This window comes from Parasteatoda tepidariorum, chromosome 2 (assembly GCF_982258835.1).
Source record: "Parasteatoda tepidariorum strain Cologne lab strain chromosome 2, Ptep-v5.0, whole genome shotgun sequence".
Lineage (NCBI taxonomy): Eukaryota > Metazoa > Arthropoda > Arachnida > Araneae > Theridiidae > Parasteatoda > Parasteatoda tepidariorum.
In genome coordinates this window covers 37,641,694-37,662,449 of record NC_141756.1, presented here as the reverse complement: position 1 = coordinate 37,662,449, position 20,756 = coordinate 37,641,694, and the positions used below count along the sequence as shown (strand labels likewise).

The window sequence follows — 20,756 nt, the reverse complement described above, 5'->3', positions numbered from 1 at the left end:
TTACAATAAATAATTTAAAATTATATCTATAAATTCCTAATTTTATAACTTTTCTAACATATTTTATCTAAAACTATATATATTTTCAAACTATTTTGTAACTAAAGGGTGCACTCCACAACGATTTTGAATTTGAGGATTTAAGGACTTTCCATAAGGATTTGAGAGGGTGCAAGGGTGAAAAGTATCCGATTATACGTTTTCACACTTAATGCCACTGTATAAATGTTAAGATATTCTGTGTTCCAGACTTCAATATTTTAAATTATACACTTTTACAATTTACTTTATGTTCGATTAACTTAATGTTTAAAATTATTCAGAGACAGATAGTATCTTACATAACCTGTAGTGCAAAGATAGGTAAGTTTAAAAAATTGCCCACTGCATTAAAATTGCCAACTAGGAAAGATGTCGATGCCTACATAGTTAAATCTTGGATTTATCAAAATTATGGTTACAAATTTTAAACGTCTTGCCAATTCGCTATTTACATTATGAGAAATTATACTTGATATTTCTTTGATCAATGTAATTGATATTTTAATTTATTTTGTTATGCATTGCATGTTTTATACTAAAAATTATTTCAATTCCTATTTAGGATAACCATGAAAAACATTTATTTATTACAACACGAGAAGGATGAGATAAACGTGATTCTAGTTTTATAGCTATAAAACTAGTATAAGAACTCTTGGAGGTACATGCAAATTATTTTTAAAAATACATTTCCATGAATAACTCCTTTTTTATGCAGATCAAGCTTTTCTGAAACTTAACGTTTAAGTTCTCTTTATAAACTTTTATCCTCATTAAATATTTTGGTGAATTATCATTAAGGGAAACAAATTTTATAACACTATTTACTTACCATATATCCCGGTGTATAAGTCAACCTGGGGTTTAAATAGACTCCCTATTTTTGATCACGAAATAGTGAATTTTGTTTACGTCAGTAAGTCGACAATTATTCCTGTATAGGCCATGTGTCAAATGATAATAGATACGAAGCAAAATATGGATTCAAATGTTATTGTGAAATATTCCATAAAGTGTGGAATTATGAATTCTATGGATGGGAGTTAAGATTATTTTTTGTTGGACTTAGCAGATGAGGATGAAGTATAATCCATTGCAGATTCTGATCCGAATAACAACACAAATAAGGATAATGAATCCAATACAAATGATATTTTTGAAATTTGAAATTTGTAAATTGATGTCATGTTTTAAATGTTTTAATTTTGTTATATTTTTGAAGAACTCTTGAATAAATCATCCTAACTATTCTTGTTCTTATTTTTTTCTCTAGACGAAATTTGAAGTATTGCTTCTATGAAAAACTGTCATATGTAAGAAAAAATATGACGAGATTATGAAAATTGAAAAATTAATTGTGTATAACATACTAAAAATAGTTCATGAAAGGAGAAATTTATAACGTGAATAGGTAGAGAGTTTATTCATGTCTATCTCATTGTTTATAATGCATCGACATTTCACAATCAATCATTATTACCCGTGTATGAATTGAACTCCTGTTTTTCGTATTTTGGGGGTTTGGAAAGTTGACATATGTGATAATAAGTTTAATTTTCGTTTTAAAATCTAGTTAATAAATGTGTGTACTAAACTAATTTCAAGGTGCTGTATTCAATGAAAAAATTAGATTTTCTTTATCGTGTCAGATTTTCTAGATATGTTGCGTATATAAATGATTAAAAACGTCTTGTGTGTAATGTTCACCACATTGCCACCCCTATTCCGTTTTTTTCTTCGAAATTGCCGAGTTTTAACCATCATATTTCTCTTAGTAAAAGTTTGTTGTGCGAGTAAATAAAAAAACAAAGTTAAAAAAAACAGATTATAATACTGGGTTTTTGTTAACAGTTAAGATCTTAAAAGCAAAACTAAAATCGTCCAACATTAACATAAGTATGCCAAATATCTATTTGATTTGGTATAAAAAGACATTATTTCCCATTTGATAGTTCTCTCAGCTTTCATAGAAAAGTATCAAAAATGCATATTTCAAGCAACTATTTGAAATATCATAAAAAACACATACCACATTTCTAAAGGCTATTTCAGATTCGAATTTATGGACAAAAATATGGAAAATCCTACATTTACAACTAGTTGTAAAGTGACTGTTGAGTTACTTTCGAATCTCCCTTTTTTCTGCCATTTAAAATAACTTCATTAAATATTAAATTTTACCTGAAAACACTTTTTAAATATTAATCATTCATTATCTACCAATTTACGAACTTCCTTTTCTTTTTCGGAATTCCTAACGATCAACTCATTAAGATTTTACGTATACTTCGATGGCTAAAAATAACTCCATCCATATTTAAAAAGCCTTGAATCTTTTTCAAGATCAAGTTTATTGTACTTACCTAACTTGGGCGTGAGCATATCCTTGGGATGATTTTGCTTGAGGGCGTTCATCCTTCGATCTCCTCCCGCCCCTGGTGGCCCTCTGCCTCCTCTAGGTCCTCGGGGCTGTTCCACGGGCAACACCCTCCTCCTCTTTTTAGGAAGTTTTGCCCTTGCTTGGGTATGAGAGTAAAACATAGCGAAGTTGGAAACAATAACAGGCACGGGCAGAGCTATTGTTAACACACCTGCCAGGGCGCAAAGGGCACCCACAAACATGCCTGTATATGTCTTTGGTGCCATGTCTCCGTATCCCACAGTGGTCATGGTGACCAGGGCCCACCAAAGTCCCAAAGGTATGCTGGTGAAATCATTGTTGGGATTGGCCTGGATTCGTTCAGCATAGTAGATAAGAGAAGCAAAAATGACGATTCCCAGGACCAGGAAGAACACAAGAAGAATGAGTTCGCCAGCACTGGCTTTGAATGTCTGGATCAGGATTTTGAGACCAGCTGAATGCCGGGTTAATTTGAAAAGCCTTTAAAAAAAAGAACACGATTAATATCAAATGCAACATAAATAAGAAATACTATGAAAAAAAAATTGAAAACATATATATTTTATTATATTGTACAATTATAAAATTTTGTATAGCTAATACTATATTAGTATCGTTATTAAATGATTTAGCTTCATTTAGCTTTTTACTATGCATACTATGACGAGTGTTCTAACTGAAGAGCAAGTTTTTTTAAATAAAAAATTAATCCATCAACATTATCAGGAAGGTAGCTGGGTGGTGCAGTTGGTTTGTCGTCGGCCTTCTGAGCCCAAGTCTGCGGATTCGATCCCCGGCCCAGACACCGGATTTTCGGGATGCAGAAAATTCTCAGCGGCCATGTCGTATGATTATGCGGCATGTAAAAGATCCCTGGAGTGCCTTATTGGCTCTTGGCATTTCCGGAAAAATTAAATTCCTAGTGCACTTTAGCATCCAAATAGAGTCTCGGTGCTGCCATCTAGTGTGGCAGAAACTAGACGTCCAAATTAACATGACCAACGGTATCTCACCCATTGTGGTGGTCCTGAAAAAGGGGATACCACCTCTGGAGAACGCACTAGGTCTGCTCATCGCCAAGACCGACTGTGCAGCTCATTGGAAATAAAAAAAAACATTATCAGGAAGACTTCAGATGAATTCAATTGATTCCATTAGTTATGTGATATTCCATAAAGATTATTCCATACTAACATAACAGAAACAATTACTGAAAATTCTTTGATCGATAAAATTCAATATCTCTTTATTTTGTTTCTCCCGTAACGGGAAGTTTATCTCTCTAAATATCAACTAAGATTTGTTTTCACGGTAAGCGGGCTTACATAATTTCTTCGTACCAAAAAAACTGCCTCCTGGAAAAAGAAATCCGTTCTCAGAAGTTCCAAAAATTATCGTCTGATTCTTGTGCTGAAAATATCATCTGCTTGTTATACTGCTTATTATTATTGCTGTTGCCATTTGGATTTTTTAGGATTTTTACAATACTTATTAGTTGAATGAAAATTATCTCCCAATTTTAATATTTCTATGAATAAAAAGATGGTTAAATTATGCTGCTTGCAAGTATCACAGTATTCTACAGTAGGAAACTAAACAATACCTAAAAATAATGAAAATAATAAACTGATAAAAACGATGTATGGAAACTATAAAGCAAAATAGAAAAATTGTGAAGTGATGCAATAAAATAAAGAAATACGTTATAATTAAAAGAAATTGCATAAATGAATATTAAAAAACACTCAAAATACGAAAATAAATCTAGCAAAGCATAAAAAAGTGTTGAAATAAAATTTTATGAATTGCTTTTGTGCTAAAAACAATCTGATTTAGCTATCGTATTTCTTTGAAGGATATTTGCATGTCAAAGGTGTTGAGATATTTCTCAATATGACTTAAAAAATTTATTGTACTTATCCTAGAGTGAATCTAATTTAGCTATCATATTTCTTTCAGGGGTATTTGCATGTCAAAGGAGGTGGGATAATTCTCAATATGACTTAGAAAATTTACTGTACTTATAGATGTCTATTGTATAGTTATTAAAAAGTACTTTGGATAGTTTCTGATTTAATGGTATGGTTTTTACTTGCTTTGTTTGAAGAATTTTCTCGGTTGGAGCAGTCCATGATACTTGATATGATTCGTTGATTTAAATTTGAGTTATTATAAGAATTTTATTTTTTCACAAAGTTCTAGCGATGAATTAATATTTTTTTTTGGCGGAATCAGAATCATCATACTCGGTTATAAAGGATGTGGAAAAATATGACTTTATCAGATTTGAAGGTTGATTTACAATTACGAGTTAAGAACTAATTTATATATGATGAAATGAAAAAAATATCTCAAGTTATTGTTCGAAAATTCCTGTCAAAAAAACGCACTCAATCATATATATAAAACCACAGAACACGAACTTAAAGCTTATGGGTGAAATTTTGAAACCTAATAAACTCTTTTATACTTGTATGGGTTTCGAACTTATTTTATCCTTTCATACTTGTATGTGTTTCGAACTTATATTAGAATAGCTCAAAATATTGCAAGGGGTATCAATATATTAATGGCTTACATATTTCTATGGACATAAACTTAATTGCCTGTTATATTGTGAATTCTTATAATGGGTTTTAGCTAAATTATAATGTGTGGAAATATTTGTAAATTTTTTAGTTAATACAGCTTGATTATATTTTATAAAGGTTATATTTTATTTACATTTTATAACCGGCGTATAGCAGCTGACCCAGTTCTGAGTTGACGACTATCAATGTTTAACTCCGTGTCCTTGCAATTTTGAACCCAACTATAAGAGAACTTTTGGATCAAACATTAGGAAAAACTAACTGTAGTGGAGGACTTTTTGATGGAACTTACGCACATTTGCGGGGTGGGACATTTAAAGGGGAGAGAAACTGCGAAACCTCCCATGGTTAGCCCGGTGACAGGGGGATTCTAACCCATGATCCGTCTGCAACTGAGAATATTTTTATGCCACTAGTGTGGTCGGTAACATCCAGGAGCAATATACGTATCAACCTGCCATCTCTGGGGTAGTAGCCTAGGTCACCTCAATGTGAGAAGAATGCTTAGCCACGAATGATTTGCTATCACTGCCCTATCAAGGTTATAGAATTTTTTTTCATAACATTAATAATTATATTATAAAAAAATTTCAAATAAATTAAAAATATTTCTTTAGCTTAAATATATAACCTTAAATACTATTTAACTTTACTTTTGTTATCTAATAGTAGTGGTTTAGTTACGAGCTAATAAGGAAATTTAAACAAGTTGGCAAGAATATTTTTTAAGTATAAAAATATTTATTCAAAGATTTAGACAAAAAATATTTTCATGGGAAATATTTTTTTCTCGTTTTGTATTTATATCGAATGTTTGACAGCTGCAGGAAAATTTAAATTGACATTTCTTGTCTTTTGTATTAAATATTAGATTAAATAAGTAGTTTTTTTTTACCTTTAGTTTAAAATAAATTTTAAGCAATTTTCTTTACGGCATAAAAAAAATTAAAAAAAAAAAAAAAAAAAAAAAAAAAAAACAGAAGTATCGTCAAATACAATTTGTTATACTATAGACATTTTAACATAAACAAAGTATTCAAAGATACAGGATATATTAAATTTTAGGATAAAATATTATTGTAATAAGCTTTACAGTTGCATTTTAAATAATGATGCTTGTTTTTAATATCAGGTTTAGTTTAATTTGTAAGTTTGTTAAGATACATTCACCAATTTACGTAATTGCATTAAGCTTAAATGTCTTATCATTTTCACGAGAAGCTTAAATAACCAGTTTTGTAGTTATTGTATATTATTCACCAGTTCTTATATGATATAATATTTTTAATCCTACTGAAATCTTTCTCTTTCTTTCTTTTCTTTTCTTTTTCTTTTTTTTTAATTTAAGCCACGTGCTCTTCTTACTCTCATACTGCAAAATATTATTTTTAGGGAAATGTTAAATTAACATTTTAATTAAAATATACACAGCTTTACAGAAAACTACAGCTTTAATTAGAATTCTTATTGTTCTTAAATGTGATTAAAAACGAAATTAAAAAAAAAATGCTACAGCTTTTCTGTTGAGTAAGTTGTTTTTTTATTTTTGCAAAGAACTTAATTTTATACTGTCAGATGGTTAGCTGCAAGTTTTATTCATTCCTTAAATTGTAAATACTGTAATTTATTGTAAATTTTTGATTTAATCTTTGATATTTAAAGTATTAATTTGCAATCACCAACTTTTAATAGCTTTGAAATCTTTTTCAAAAGTTTTTAATATCTTTAAAATTTAAAAAAACAAACAAACAAGCATTTGGAACATCTTAGTTTTTCAAAAATATGTGCAACGATTCATTTTTATCTTTAATGGAAATGTTTCTGAGATCTAAATGCTATGTTTTGTGCTGCTCAGAAAATTTAATTAAAACATAGTTTAAGAGAAAAATATCAGCCTATTCTGATTATTTATTAAAACAGCCAGCATGTTAATTTGATTAAAAATACATTTAAAGTTGCATATCAAAGAAAGCTCGTGATAATAACCGAGGTAAGAAATAATTAATATTAAAATATGATCACATAAAGTCTCGAAATGTTGCTTTTAAACATTTTTCATCTGAATGCAACACTTTTATCTGAACCGAGTGCATATTCATTATAAATGTCACTCATTTTATTGCATGACTACATTTATCAAACGTGTTTCAAGTGAATCCTTTACATGCTTCCGTACCTCTTAATTAAAACTCTTTCCTTATCTTGAGTCATTAACACATTATAAATAAAAGCGAGCTTATAAATTTATGCCCTGGACTCGGTGGGAGGTAATCTGACACATTTTTGCAGAAATTTTCCGTGGCAGTTATTTTGGACGAAAATAATTAATTTTTCATGATGTGAGAAGATACTTGCATTTTCATGTGCTGTATTACTCGCTTACAAAGTGCTAAAGTAGAAGTATATGCATATATTAATGCATTACATCAAAGAGAAAAAATCTAGTAAATTTACCATACTGTATGGTTATAACATTTCTGGTAAAAAAAATTTACACCGTAATTCTGGTTAATAAAATCAAAGTATGCGGTATTAAATCCATTCATTTGATATTTTTTGTCTTGTTTAGATGGTAACGGTTTCTTGGAAATTCCGGTTTTCAAAGTTTTCTTATTAGCATATGGAGTAATTAGCTGATTATCCAGATTAGATCGTTCAAACATTTAATCAAACGAGCATTTTGCTCTTAAAAGCCAGAGCATTTTGCTCTTCTTTGCTTCTGCATTACATTCTTGGCTGAAAACTAAACTTTATTCATGTTTCTTTACGCGCACGCCGCCACACTGCAAAAGATGTACTGCTGTTCTGCTCTAGGGTTGCATTATTCTTTATATCGCCTTGGCGATGATTTTATTCACCAAAGAGAATTTTTTTTGAGCAGTATATATTTTTAAGCAAATCAACTGTTTTAATGTGGATCATCCATCAATTTTGGCAAGTTCATATCATGTCCGGGTCACCATTGAAGGGATTTAATTATGGACTATGTCAACCATCATCTATCAAAGGTACCTCTCGGTAGAATCAAGTTAACATGTCTTATATACTAGTGATTTGTGATTTAATATTTGTAGTGGTAGTTACGCCACAAGCACAAATTTAGTAAAAAATACAAAAAGATAAATGAACTTAACCGAATAAATGGTTCTTGTACCACGGTTTAAGACATCATGGTAAAATTACTAAATTCTGTCACATTTACTACCAATCTGAATTGTAATAAATCATATATTATTGTTAATTTTGCCAAAAGTCATTACCAAAGCTACCAGGAAAAATATTTCGTATTTTTGGAGCTTTAGTATTATCGTACTTCATAGAGCCAGCAACATGATAAATTTTACCATATACTGGTTTTCTCAGTGTAAGAGGAACACCTAATATAAATTTATCGACTTCGAATAATAATGAAAAAAAATGTCAGTAAAAGTTTGTACATTGGCTACCAGTACTAATTGGCTGCTAATAAGAAATACTAAAATCTGGAAAATTATTATTGATGAAGGCCGGTGTACAAAACATCGAAGCTTATCTGACCCGATTAAATTTGAAAATTTTTCTATTAACCACTTTTTTCTACTCTTTTCTGCTTTCTCCAAGAATTAAACAGCTTTTGATCTATTTTTCAATCAGTTTTTTACAAGAATGCCTGTGATAGTGTTTCTGTTTTTGCTTCGCTTAAATATTAATTTGCGACCACACTAGCAATTATTTTTCTTTAAGTTCAGACAAAGATTCCAACATTGTGGATGCACAGAATTGTGGGTGCACAGAAAAAAAAACGAAACGCCCTGAATAACTGTAGTAGGGATCAATATTAATGGCGACCACAAATATGGTAATTAATTAGTGCAAACAATATTTTGACCCTCAAAATCAGACACAAAAACGTACTTTCTCTGAATACATTTTTCAAGCGGATTTGGATTTTTGATCCTTAAAATATAGGAGGTAGCCGTAATGTGAAAAATATAGCTATAATATTTTGGCCATCAGAGTGGTCAAAAGTTTAAATCCCCTAATTGTTAATTTTGCTTTTTGCATATTTCTCCCTAACTCGAAAACTTTTCAAACGATTTGAGAAATTTTTGCACTCAAATATATAAAATTCGTTAATCAAACGATTATTTTATGCAATAAAATTTTTTTTATAATTGTTTATTATTTTTTAATATTTTATTTAGTAAAGGGCGAAAATTGCTTGAATTTTTGGATGTACAAACTTTTACATACTTTTAAGAAATGTAATCTTATATGGCAAAATGCAAAATATAAACGAAATTTCTCGAAAAATTCCCAGATCACCTTCTATGTTTTGAGGATCAGAGATCCGAATTTGTTCAAAAAAAGGTATATTTATTCATATAAAATACGTTTATGTGTCTGATTACGTAACTTAAACTATCCTATGCAATAATTAATTAACTTATTTGAGGTCACCTCCTCGAACTAATTAAATTGAGCCTTAGTATGTGAAAATCCGATCATTTGATCGAAAGCCTTTCAGTTCATTTCGCTTATTTTTTGTGCCCTGCACGTTGTGAAAATCCCTTGCAAGTATTTAAAAATCATACCTCATGATTCTAATGATGCTAAAAAATTCTAAGATGTCGGCGTTTTCAAGGTGAGAAGCGAATCTCTGCAAAGCAAGGTCGATGTAAAATGACAGGGTGGCCGTGAAGTCAATGACATTGACAGCTCCTCTTGCGAATTCCAATTTCCTGGGACAGGACATGAATCGAATCGAGATCTCAAGAGTGAACCAAGCATTGCATGCACATTCGATGAAAAAGAAGGCATCGTGGGGATAAGTGGACACTTTGTCCAGTGTCCATGCTATCGTGTTTGTTGTCGTATCTTTTACTGTGACATTTCGGATAACTGGAACACGCATGTTTGGATGAGTTTTTAAGCAGAAAGAAAGAATGGAAACGCAGATGAAGAAAACTGACATCACGCCTATTACCTGGAATTATAAACAGGAAAGATTACTTTTTGGAATACCAATGAACACTGTTAAAATTTTCATTCTAAAATTATGGTAAAATAACTGGCAGCTGTCTGCCCATGCGATTAACCGTAAAGTTTACGGTAAAGAAGATTTTTTTCCTTTATGGTTTCGAAACCATTTACAACTAGCATTTTTCAAAAACGTTAAAAAAATAATTATCTAACTAGGCATAGGAGCTCGGTTTTTCGTAAGGTAATGGTAATTAGTGAGTGCCGGACACTGAAAATTCTCCATGTGGTGAAGGAAATTGAAGAAATATTGTGGTGTCACCATTAGGACTCGAACTCCAGTTCTGCCGGTTATGAGATTGACAGAGAAGCCCGCTCGGCTATGATATGTACGCCGTTGCATAGAACTAAGTAGCTTCATTAGGTGGTTCTAATTGGTGAGATAAAATTCTGGTTGTTTAACCATATTAGGTGAACGCAATCAATAAACAGTTTTTCTCAAACTTAACAGTCTGATTACCATTTAATTTATGGTAATTTGACTGTTTTGATTAAATATGGTAAAATAACCATTCAATTAAGTGTTATTTAATAATTTTTTCCGAGAAATTTCTAACTGTGAATGAATAATGCTTTTAGATGAGAATCACCTAATTTGGATCATCACGCATATTGGACCAGTAAAGTGTTTTTTATTGTAGTAAAAATTGAACTGTTGAGGTACATATGTAGTTATGATGTAGATTTGATTTATAAGTTTTTATGAGAAAAAATCCATTTGTTTTTAGGGAAAATGCATCTATTTTGATATCATCGTGTAATTAAATTATTGAAGGGAACTAGCATGAACTAATATTACTAATATTATAGAAAAAAAAACATGATTTTTTTTATAATAGTGCATAATGAATGCTTATTCTGAGGAAGAATTAACGAATTTCGACTAGTGTCTAAGTAGGACCAGTTAAATATTTGTGATCTTAGAATGGAGCTGTTGAGATTGGACGAGAAATGTTGCGATGATGCATAGTTTGATAAACACGTGATTTATGAAATAATTTTTCTGAGGAAAAACTAAGTATTTGAAGTCACAAAAGAATGCTTATATTTTAGTAACATTAACAAAAAATTAAATTTTTAAGCTGTATTTCAATTATAAGTGGCAAATATATCAATATAAAGTTAGAAATCCATTATTTTAGTATAATATATTAATTTATTTAAGAGTTTTCTTAAAAATATGTAAAAGATATGTGAAGTTCAGTTCTTTGAAAAAAATGTATAAGTTACCGGTCATCACGTTTTTACATTGAATATATTATCTGTTTAATTTTTTGTCCATAGTTTTGATAAATCCATCATAAGAAATGCATTTTAAATGAAGAATTGTATAATAAGAAAGACATTTTTTATCAAAATAACATAGCTTTGTTTACGTTTAACGCAATTTATTGAAATTCTTCTTCTCAATTCTTCTACGCAATTCTTCTTTTTCAGTATTATTATTATCTTTTAAGCAACAATAAAATGTTTGTTTACCATTCTACTCACTATAAAGACAGAATCAGTATTCATATTCCAGTGTAAAAAAATAATTGATGATATATTTACTTTGGCCCATAGCGATGAATAAGGCTCATCAAACAAAGACCATATTTTGGGTTTGACTTTTTGCCAGCAAGAAAGAGTACCATTGTTATAATCTTCTTCAAAGCAGAATTTTCGAGCAATTTCTTCATCGCTTGGCTTATCCGTGTCAAGATCCAATCGGTCTAAGACAGCCAGAGTTTCTTGGGTGTCTCGATGCTGAGTGTATGTCATCCAACAACAAGGTTCCACCTACAAATCCACACATTAAGAGATTAGCGAGTATTTTTTCATTTTTTTAAAAATTTTTCTTTTTTCATTGTTTATTTTTTATTACTTTAAAAAAATACTTACCAGTGTTCATTACTAAATTTTTTATTTTAATAATTTGTGTATTTGAGTTGTATTTTAATAATCAGTAAACATCTTATGTATGAAAGTGGATTTAAAGAAATGAAATTTACTTCTATAATTCTGGATCTAACACAAAGACAAGCAAAACTCCTAAATAAGTCACGTGGCAAATTTGTTTTATTGTTCCTTTTACCGTTTAGAGTATAAATATATACGTATATTTTTGCTTTACATAGAGAGGACACGGTAACTCAGAGAAATTTTATGATTATTACTACTGTGCGAATGGTTGCAGTCTTAAAAATAATGCATGTCTAAGCTTGTATTTTGCGCACCTAAACGTTCGAGTGGACTCAATCCATTTTTGTGTTACGAGACCGAAAAAAACCCACAAAAACTATTCATTGGAAGCTCAACCATTGGAGTATTTTGATTAAAAATTTCGGCTATGACAGTGCATATTTAGTGCCAATGCTCTGGTCAGTTCAGGTCTGAAACAGTGGAGGAATCAATTGTTAACCTGGTCAGTTTAGTGTTGGAAGCAGATGCTCTCTACTCTCGATCTGTTTTATTTAATTGGTGTTGAGCAAATGACTTATAATGGACATGAAGATCTTAATGTTCAACTCTTTGCACTTGCATTTTTGAAGTCAACTGATAAGAATAGGGAACTTATTTGACCGGTATTCAAGCAAATTGACTTTCGTAGCAGAATTTTTTCTCGAATTCAGATGAAACTTACCTAAATTTGGGTTAATAGGTAATAGAACTAAACTGCAAGAGAATTCTAATACATTATGCGTCCACACTGGGAATTTTTGTGCCAAAAACAATTCTCATTGTGACGTGCCTTTGTGCAACAGTCTAGTATGTCTCAGTGCAAATTTGGTGAAATATACGAATACATCAATTATTGTTGCAATGATACAAACTGAATCACATCAATTCAAAGCGAGAACTCTATCTGAGGGATTTTTGCACTTCAATAATGTTTGTTACAAACGTGATCTACAAATAAATTTTGGGTAAGTAACATTAAAGCAGAGCCTTAGAGAATATGACGTCATGTCCGAATATGCACCAAAGTGATCAAACGGGTATACTAATTAGAAAAAATGTTGTTTAAATGCTAAAACTGAGAGAAGGTGCAGAAAATTTAAATATGTAAGGCTTACTTTTAGAGAAAAAAGTTTCACTTCAATATTTTTAACTTACATTTTTTACAGTAGTTGTATGATATTAAAAAGCAGCGCAATTCATTTTTTAATATACTGAAAAAAAGAAGTGTTAATGCGTTTGTAAGTATTGGTGAGAGTTATAAAAGTTCAAAAAATTTATTTTTAGAATGAAGTTAATAAACTAAATTCCATTTTTAATTCTTATAACAGAAAATATTACTACACTAGAAAAAGTAAGTTTAGAGGGGAGGTCCTTGCGTAAGATGGAGCACTAGCCACCCAATATTATTGTGATCAATTAATATTTAGAAACAAATTAAATAAAAAAAATTGTGATTACCTGATTGGAATCAAGTCCCCAAAATTCAAGTTCTTCTTCAAAGAGAGGTCCGCAGACATCAGTTGGATAGTGAAGTTTGCCTGTTCTGTAGTAGTTGAGAATTTGTCCGAAGACTCCAGGATGCCGATCGAAGAAGTATTCATTGAGGACAGGATCGTAGTTGGCGAGTGCCTCAGTCAGTCTGGAGAGCCTGGTGGCCGGGATTTTCCGCAGAGTCGTCTTGTAAGTTTCATGCCGGATACCACCGACGTTTAGGACGACTCGGTTCTCTGCATCCAGGTTCATGGCACCTCAGCTAGCTCCATTCAGTGGCTGTGCTGTTTGCCGGGACCAGCATCACATCTTTATTTCACGACATTCTAAGGGCAGAAAGGGTAACATTACATTTGGTACTATGACGTGATATTATATGAGACATTAGTCAATGGAAGTTTTTAATAATAAATGAAGAAAGAAAACAGTATATATAAGATAATTGAAGTAGCATAATTATAGTTTCTGAGAAATCGAATTTTAAAAATACGACTTTTCTAAAATTCTATTTCTTGAGGACTTCGAACTATTTGCACAAATTTTGTATTTTGCCATGTAAAATTTCTGTCTTCAAAATGATGTAAAAAATTGTTTACCCTACAATTTTGTTTTGCTCTATATAACTGAAACGACGGATTCTTTTAAAAAATTCAATTAAATGAGAAAATATTAAGTATAAAATCGATTACTTTTGAAGTAAAATTTTGATTAAATTATTTTCCTTATATATATACATACATATCTATCTATATATGTATTGAACTGAAAATACTTACAACTACAAGTTTAAAAAAACAATATATTTTTAAAGTATTCCACACTTCTTGCTATTACGTCGAGTATTATGTTTTACCATAACGCAAAAGCTGGAAAAATGCCCAGAGCCTTTAAGCCTGGTGCTTGAGTTAACATTGAGTATTTAAATGAAGTTATAAACAAAATAAGCAAAAGTTTTAACTTTTTTCTAAAGAAATTTGGCTAAAACCGTCAAATTATCGTTTCTCTGGTAAATAAAATTCTCAAATCGACCGCAATTTTATTTTATTTTAATACGAATTATTGATCAATAAGGACTAACTATTAAATAAGACGGTAATTTCTCATTAGAAGTAATTTATTTAAAAATCCAATTATACATTGTTCAAAAATAAAAGCTTCTATACATTAAAATTCAATACAAGATGCAGAAGCAGCTAAAGATGATTAAACAATGGTCCAAAATTCGAAGGACACATTATTTTGTGTTAATAACAGCTTAATTTTTAAATACAAATAACTTTGTTTTACACGGACACTGTTCAAGTAATATTTTCATTCACTCAAATATAAATATTTATGAAAATAATTTTTATGAAACCAAACATTTCTTTTTAAATGAGAAAAATGAAACAATCCCTTTTTTCTTACACTGTAAAAATTGTGGTATAATACCTCTCTGGGTATGATGTTTAACAACCCAAAACATTGTCTGAAGAAACGCTTTATTCCAGGTAAACACCAAATCATGCTTTCATATACTATCTAAAGGGTATAATTTAAATCGAATCACTTAAAATTGAATAATTTTACACCAAATTTTTGAGCTTTCACAATTTACGAATTAGAATCTTTTTCATTTCCGAAAATACCAATGTTGGAGAGATTTGAGTATCAAAAATTCAAAAAACGCCAAGTAAAGTATCGGCAGTTTTACGGCCAGTAGCTTGTTTTCAATCTAGAATAAACTGGTCAGAATTTGTTAGTTGTCTTCTATGCTGATACTCCTCAACACAAATAAAAATTTGGCCTCAAAATATGTATATGTGTTTTTAATTGTGCATTAAGGATTAATTAATTTTCAAATCTCTGAAAATGGTGCTCAATGATTTTAAATTGCGTAATATCTATCCGTTTCTGTTCTGATTTGATTTACAAACTAAATTTATTTCGAGAATTATTGCATTGATCATGGAGGAGAAATGTAAATAGAGCGCGTGCACACGATAATTTTTGACATCAGAATGAAACCACGCAATAGGAAAGCGTTTCTTGTTATTTCAATGGAAGAAAAATCATTTACTCTTTTTTAAATACAATAATACATGAAAAAAATAGTGAATACAAGAGGTGGTATTAAAACTGCTGCATCTTTCCTTTCAGGTAAAATCGGAAAGTTTAAAAGAGTGTGGCTATTTTCTTTCTTAAAGATTAAGGGGATGCAGCTCCTTTTTAATCCCAATTTTTGTTTTATTTATCGACTCCTCGACATATTTAAAATTGGTTATTATAAACATTATAAAAGTTTTCAAAAATTCCAAATAACAGTAAGGAGATCCATGATCTTACCAGTAAAATAAATGTTAGATAGAAAAAGTTAAACCCGTTTTAATTTACTACAATAACGATAAATCAATAAAAAATTAATAAACAGAGATGTTATAAGAGGAACGTACAGAGATGTCTGAAAATTACTGAATCGAATTGCAATGAGTTCTTAACAAAAAATGCTTTTTTACTGTTTTTAAAACCTTTTAAAAGTAAAAATTTGTTAATTTTGTAAAAATGTAAACAAGTTTGTACAGTTTATACATTTCAAAAATTGGAATACTAAAATTAATTTTTAATGTAGTTATCTTTTCGAAAAATGGTCTAACTTATTTTGAAGCTTCTGCAGCTTTTATCATCACTCTACTGCCTGCATAACTATAAAAACGAATCTACGAGAAAAAGGACAACACGACGCCCTTCGCTTTCAGCCAAAATCGCAGAAAGAGAGGGAGCACGTGATTCTGATGTTTAGGAAGAAGAAATGTGGGAAAATGTAATAGTGGGCTTGTCCTATTTGTATTACAGCTCTATTTTATAGATACATCCTAAATTAACGATTCTTATTTTATATTGATAAGTAATAACTTAATTGACTCTTATGAGCGTCTCATTTTACTGTAGTTATGAATTTCAGTGTTTCTGAATTACAAAAAAGTGGCTGCTACTTTGCACCAAGAACATTATTAAAATGAAATATTAGAACCATTAGTTTTAAGTAGAAGTAGAAGTTAAGAAAAAACTAAGAAATAAGGAAATATCAGGGCTAAAGAGAATAGAAGGGCTGGTTCACTCCTTTGAAGTATCTCTTGCCGCGCCGATCCTCCGAGTCACTTTAGTGACGTCACTTTGGCGCAAAGCTCGCACTTTTACTTCAAGAACGGAGCGTTTGGTCTTACTAGCTCTAACTAATATTGGATCATTTCTTTTTGCGAGATATTCTAAGACATTTGTTATTTTCTTTAATGACTTTCCTCAGTTTTTGCAGTGAATTTACAAGACTTTAAAACTATTATCGAAATGCCAGTTTGCGCGATTGCAACTTGCAAAAATTCTGATATAAAAACAAAAGGAAAAAGTATAATTTTTCGCGTGTTCCCTAAAGTAAATGAACAACTATGTTAAGAATGGATTCCGAAATGACACAGTTAATATAAAACAGCAATACGTTTATTCTGTCGTAAAGAACTTTTATAAAAATTCATTATCTAAATAGAAACCGCCTCGTTACTTCATAAAGAAAGGCAGGTGAAAAGAATTAAAAAATAGATAAAGTCAAAGAAAATTAAAATGTAAGTAAAAAGTATAAATAAAATATATAGTATATAGTTGAAATTCTCCTAATTTCATAACATATTTTTTAATGTAGTTATTCTAAATATTTATGATTTTTTTTAAAAATTATATTCTCTTCAATTTAAATATCTATAAATTATATCATCGTAAATTTAAATGTCTATAAACAATTGTAAAATTTCTAATGTCATTATGAACCTAAATTATTATTTTGTTTCAGTAATTAGCGTTTAAGGTTGATGTTTCCTAATGATTAAGTATGAACAAATTGCTATTAACGACATATTTTAAAATCAGGGATTCTAAATTTAACTTAACTTATCTTTATAAAAGAATATGTAGATAAAAAAAGTGTCGATATATGCCTTCATTTTTCGTAATAGTTAAAGTTAAAACTGAACTTTTTAAAATAAAGTATTTATCGTGTCATTTTCACCAACTTGCAAAACATTTTTATAAGTTTAAAATGGTATTTTTTTAATATAATAACCAAGAAAGTTTTTTTTGAATTATGTTTATGAACGGAAATAATGTGTTAATTACGTAAAGTTTGAAGGCTAATAACCAGAAAAAGTCTAACTTATTTTTACAAAGAGAAAGATGCAAAGTTATCATATCTTTGCTTGCGATCTCCGAGATCTGTGGACACAGTGACGTCATGAGGAGGGAAATCGTAGCTTCAGCTCTAAGAGCGGAGTGAACTAGCCCTTGTATTCTCTTTAGCCCTGGGAAATACACACAAAATAAAGCTTTGCAAAAAAGAAAAACAATTTTCAAATTACATGTAATGAAATAAAATGTTTCTTTTTAAATGCTGTAAAAAATTTAAAGCATTCATTTTTATATTTCTCAATAATTATCATTGAAGAAAGTATGTGTGTGAAAAATTTAGCATGTTTTAAAAATAAGTATTTCAGAAAATGAAGGTATTTTTAAATTGAGAAAATGGTATTGTTTATAAAGATAATTCCTTTCATTACATAGTTTTAAACGTAAAACATTTTAGCATTTAATGGTTTAAATAAATGAGAAAAGTAAAAACGAGATTTAAAATTACCTGCTTACCAGAATTTCTCTAAGGAAATTTTGCTTTAAAATTTTTTTTGTCTAATTAATGTCAGACTCACAGTGCCCAATAACCATAATTAAAATAATTGTTAGTTTTTCTAATTTTATTTAAATCTGATGTGTAATATTTTTAATGGTAAATAGCATTTTTTATAGTTAAAATTTTTTCTGTAGAAATATAATTATTCTTTGCTGGTTTGACACACTAATTAAGATTATTTACATGAGCTTATATTTTTTAGGGAAAGATTAGTGAACAAGATATATGTTAACATTTATCATAGTAATTTGTGCAGAAACTTATCATGATATCTTTCAGAATATTTTTGGAAAATTAGTAGAATTACGTGCATTGCTGCATTAGATTTTGAAGCTAAATTTTATATTCACACGATTCCATTTCACGCTGAGATATTAAATGTTAAACCAATATAACTTCAATTTTATCAGTTAGAATATAGTTGTTTATAAAAAAATTTCTGTTTAATACAACAAAATAGTTATAGATAACTGTTTTAAAGTACACTGTAAAGTAATCGGGATCAAGTTATGGTAAAAAGCACCAGCACTCAAGGTGCTAGTACCATTTACGGTGAAATCCATTTTTATCGGAACATGTAACGAAACAAAAAACGTTGTATACCGTAATTTTTACAGTAATAATTACCGTAAAATCATCGAATCACTTTATTTAAATAATTATTATTGTAAAAATTGCGGTATTATATTTCACGGTAAAGACTGATTTTACAGTAAAATGGATATTACGAATGATGTGGCCAGAATGCCGGTACTTTATACAGAAATTTTGGGCAGTGTACAAATTTAAGAGTTAATTCATAAAGTCAAAACTATCCACTGTTTAAAACTTTTGATAATGTAAAGCCATAATAACGTTCAAATTCGGTACGATCTTAATAAAAAAGCAGATTGAACCCAATTATCATGCAATCAATTTCTTACTGAACTTGATTACATCTATCTTTGGTTAACTAAACATGGTTAAACGGAAACACAATTAAATTAACACGATTAGTCTTACTAAGAATGCAGCAAATATTCAAATTTACATGGTTCAAAGTAATAATATTTCGGCTCAACTTTAAACCATTATTTTTAAGCGAATTTTAAATGTTCATTCCTATGTTCATTTTTGTGTAAAATAGTTATGGTTTAAGAACTCTAAATTTTTTATTTGAATTTTAAACACAAATTATTATTTTTCTCTTTTTGATACATTAAATATCCTTTAAAAAAGTAATTTTCGTTACCTCGGGAGTAATACAATTAGATTTTGTCAATCGGTTGTTCTCAAAAAATATACATGTTGTACAATGTTTTACACAATTCTAAATATTCAAGTAGTAAAAAAGTTTAAACTGAATATTACTCCTATTATTTCAATTTGAAGTCATCCTTATTTATTAACTAATTGATGAAATTCTAACGTTATATTAACAGCGTGTTTTATTACAACAATAGGTCATTTTCTATTCATAAGAATAAAAGTAAAATAGTAATTTTTCTATTTGATAATTATATTATAAAAATATTTCAAGTTACATCTTTCAAAACGAAGATTAAAGCGTTATTAACTAAATCAAAATGCGCACCTATAATAACATAAGAACTTAATTAATAATAAGTGATATTAAATTAATAATTTTTGAAATTCCTTAATTTCAGATGATTATCCAGATCTTGAGCTGTTTGAGGCAAATATTAACATTGATAACTACCAACTTGATTAGTCAAGAGTTTGCAATGGATAAAAGAATAGAATGTTTTCTGTCTTGCCAGACAAATCGAATGTTCTGTTGTTGATTGTTTGATCAATTCTTTAATCGAAAAAAGTTTCATTCTATGTGTGAAATATTTCTATTCTTAGTTACCGATATTTGGACTGCTATTGTTTTAGATTTCTTAAAATAACATTCCAAGATCACTCTATAGATGACACTCTAATAAATGAATAAAGTAGTTCATAACCTGAAACTTTCCTCTCCCTTTGAATCGATTGCTTAATGATTATCGAATCAGAAATGCCTTATTTGAAATGCTACTGTTTTAGATTTCTTAAAAAAATACACTCCATCATTAACTGTTATGGATAAATATTTTATATTCATGTAAGTTTCTTGATTTTTGACTAAATCGTTTTCATAAATTTGCTGCCAGAAAACATTTCGTCCACTATGATAAAACTATTTTCTTCATTTCTTAAGGATATGAACTTTATCGAAACGAAATAGACTTAATATTTACATATTTATCAACTCAATTGATTGGGTAATACCGGAGAAAACAAACGGAGAATGAATGAACAAGTGCACAGGTGTTGTTAAGAATCGAGACCATTAACTCTAGCAGCTAATCGAGAGCATTAGCACCTGTACCAACTCGTCATTCAATATCAGTGCATTTTTAAATCAAGTAAAAAACTGCTGAAGAACTTTCAAAATGCAGAGATGTGTATGACATAATCGATGAGGAAATGAATGCATTTGTACTCAAATATCACGAGGAAGCGAATCCACGATATCTGCTCGACAAGCAGGAACGCTAACACCAGTACCAATCCGTCATAGAATCAAACGCCAAAG

At 29.7% G+C, this 20,756-nt stretch overlaps 1 protein-coding gene across 1 annotated transcript in view; it reads right to left on the bottom strand.

The window, feature by feature from the left end:
- Positions 1-20,756, bottom strand: part of LOC107436946 (potassium voltage-gated channel protein Shaw) — a 166,380-nt gene that overhangs the window by 50,755 nt on the left and 94,869 nt on the right. Inside the window, exons 2-5 of the mRNA XM_016048785.5 lie at positions 13,453-13,811; positions 11,605-11,832; positions 9,609-10,000; positions 2,406-2,923 (exon numbers count right to left, since the gene is read on the bottom strand). Coding sequence (XP_015904271.1) covers positions 2,406-2,923; positions 9,609-10,000; positions 11,605-11,832; positions 13,453-13,737 — 1,423 coding nt within the window. The 5' untranslated portion in view covers positions 13,738-13,811. The remainder of the gene's footprint in view (positions 1-2,405; positions 2,924-9,608; positions 10,001-11,604; positions 11,833-13,452; positions 13,812-20,756) is intronic.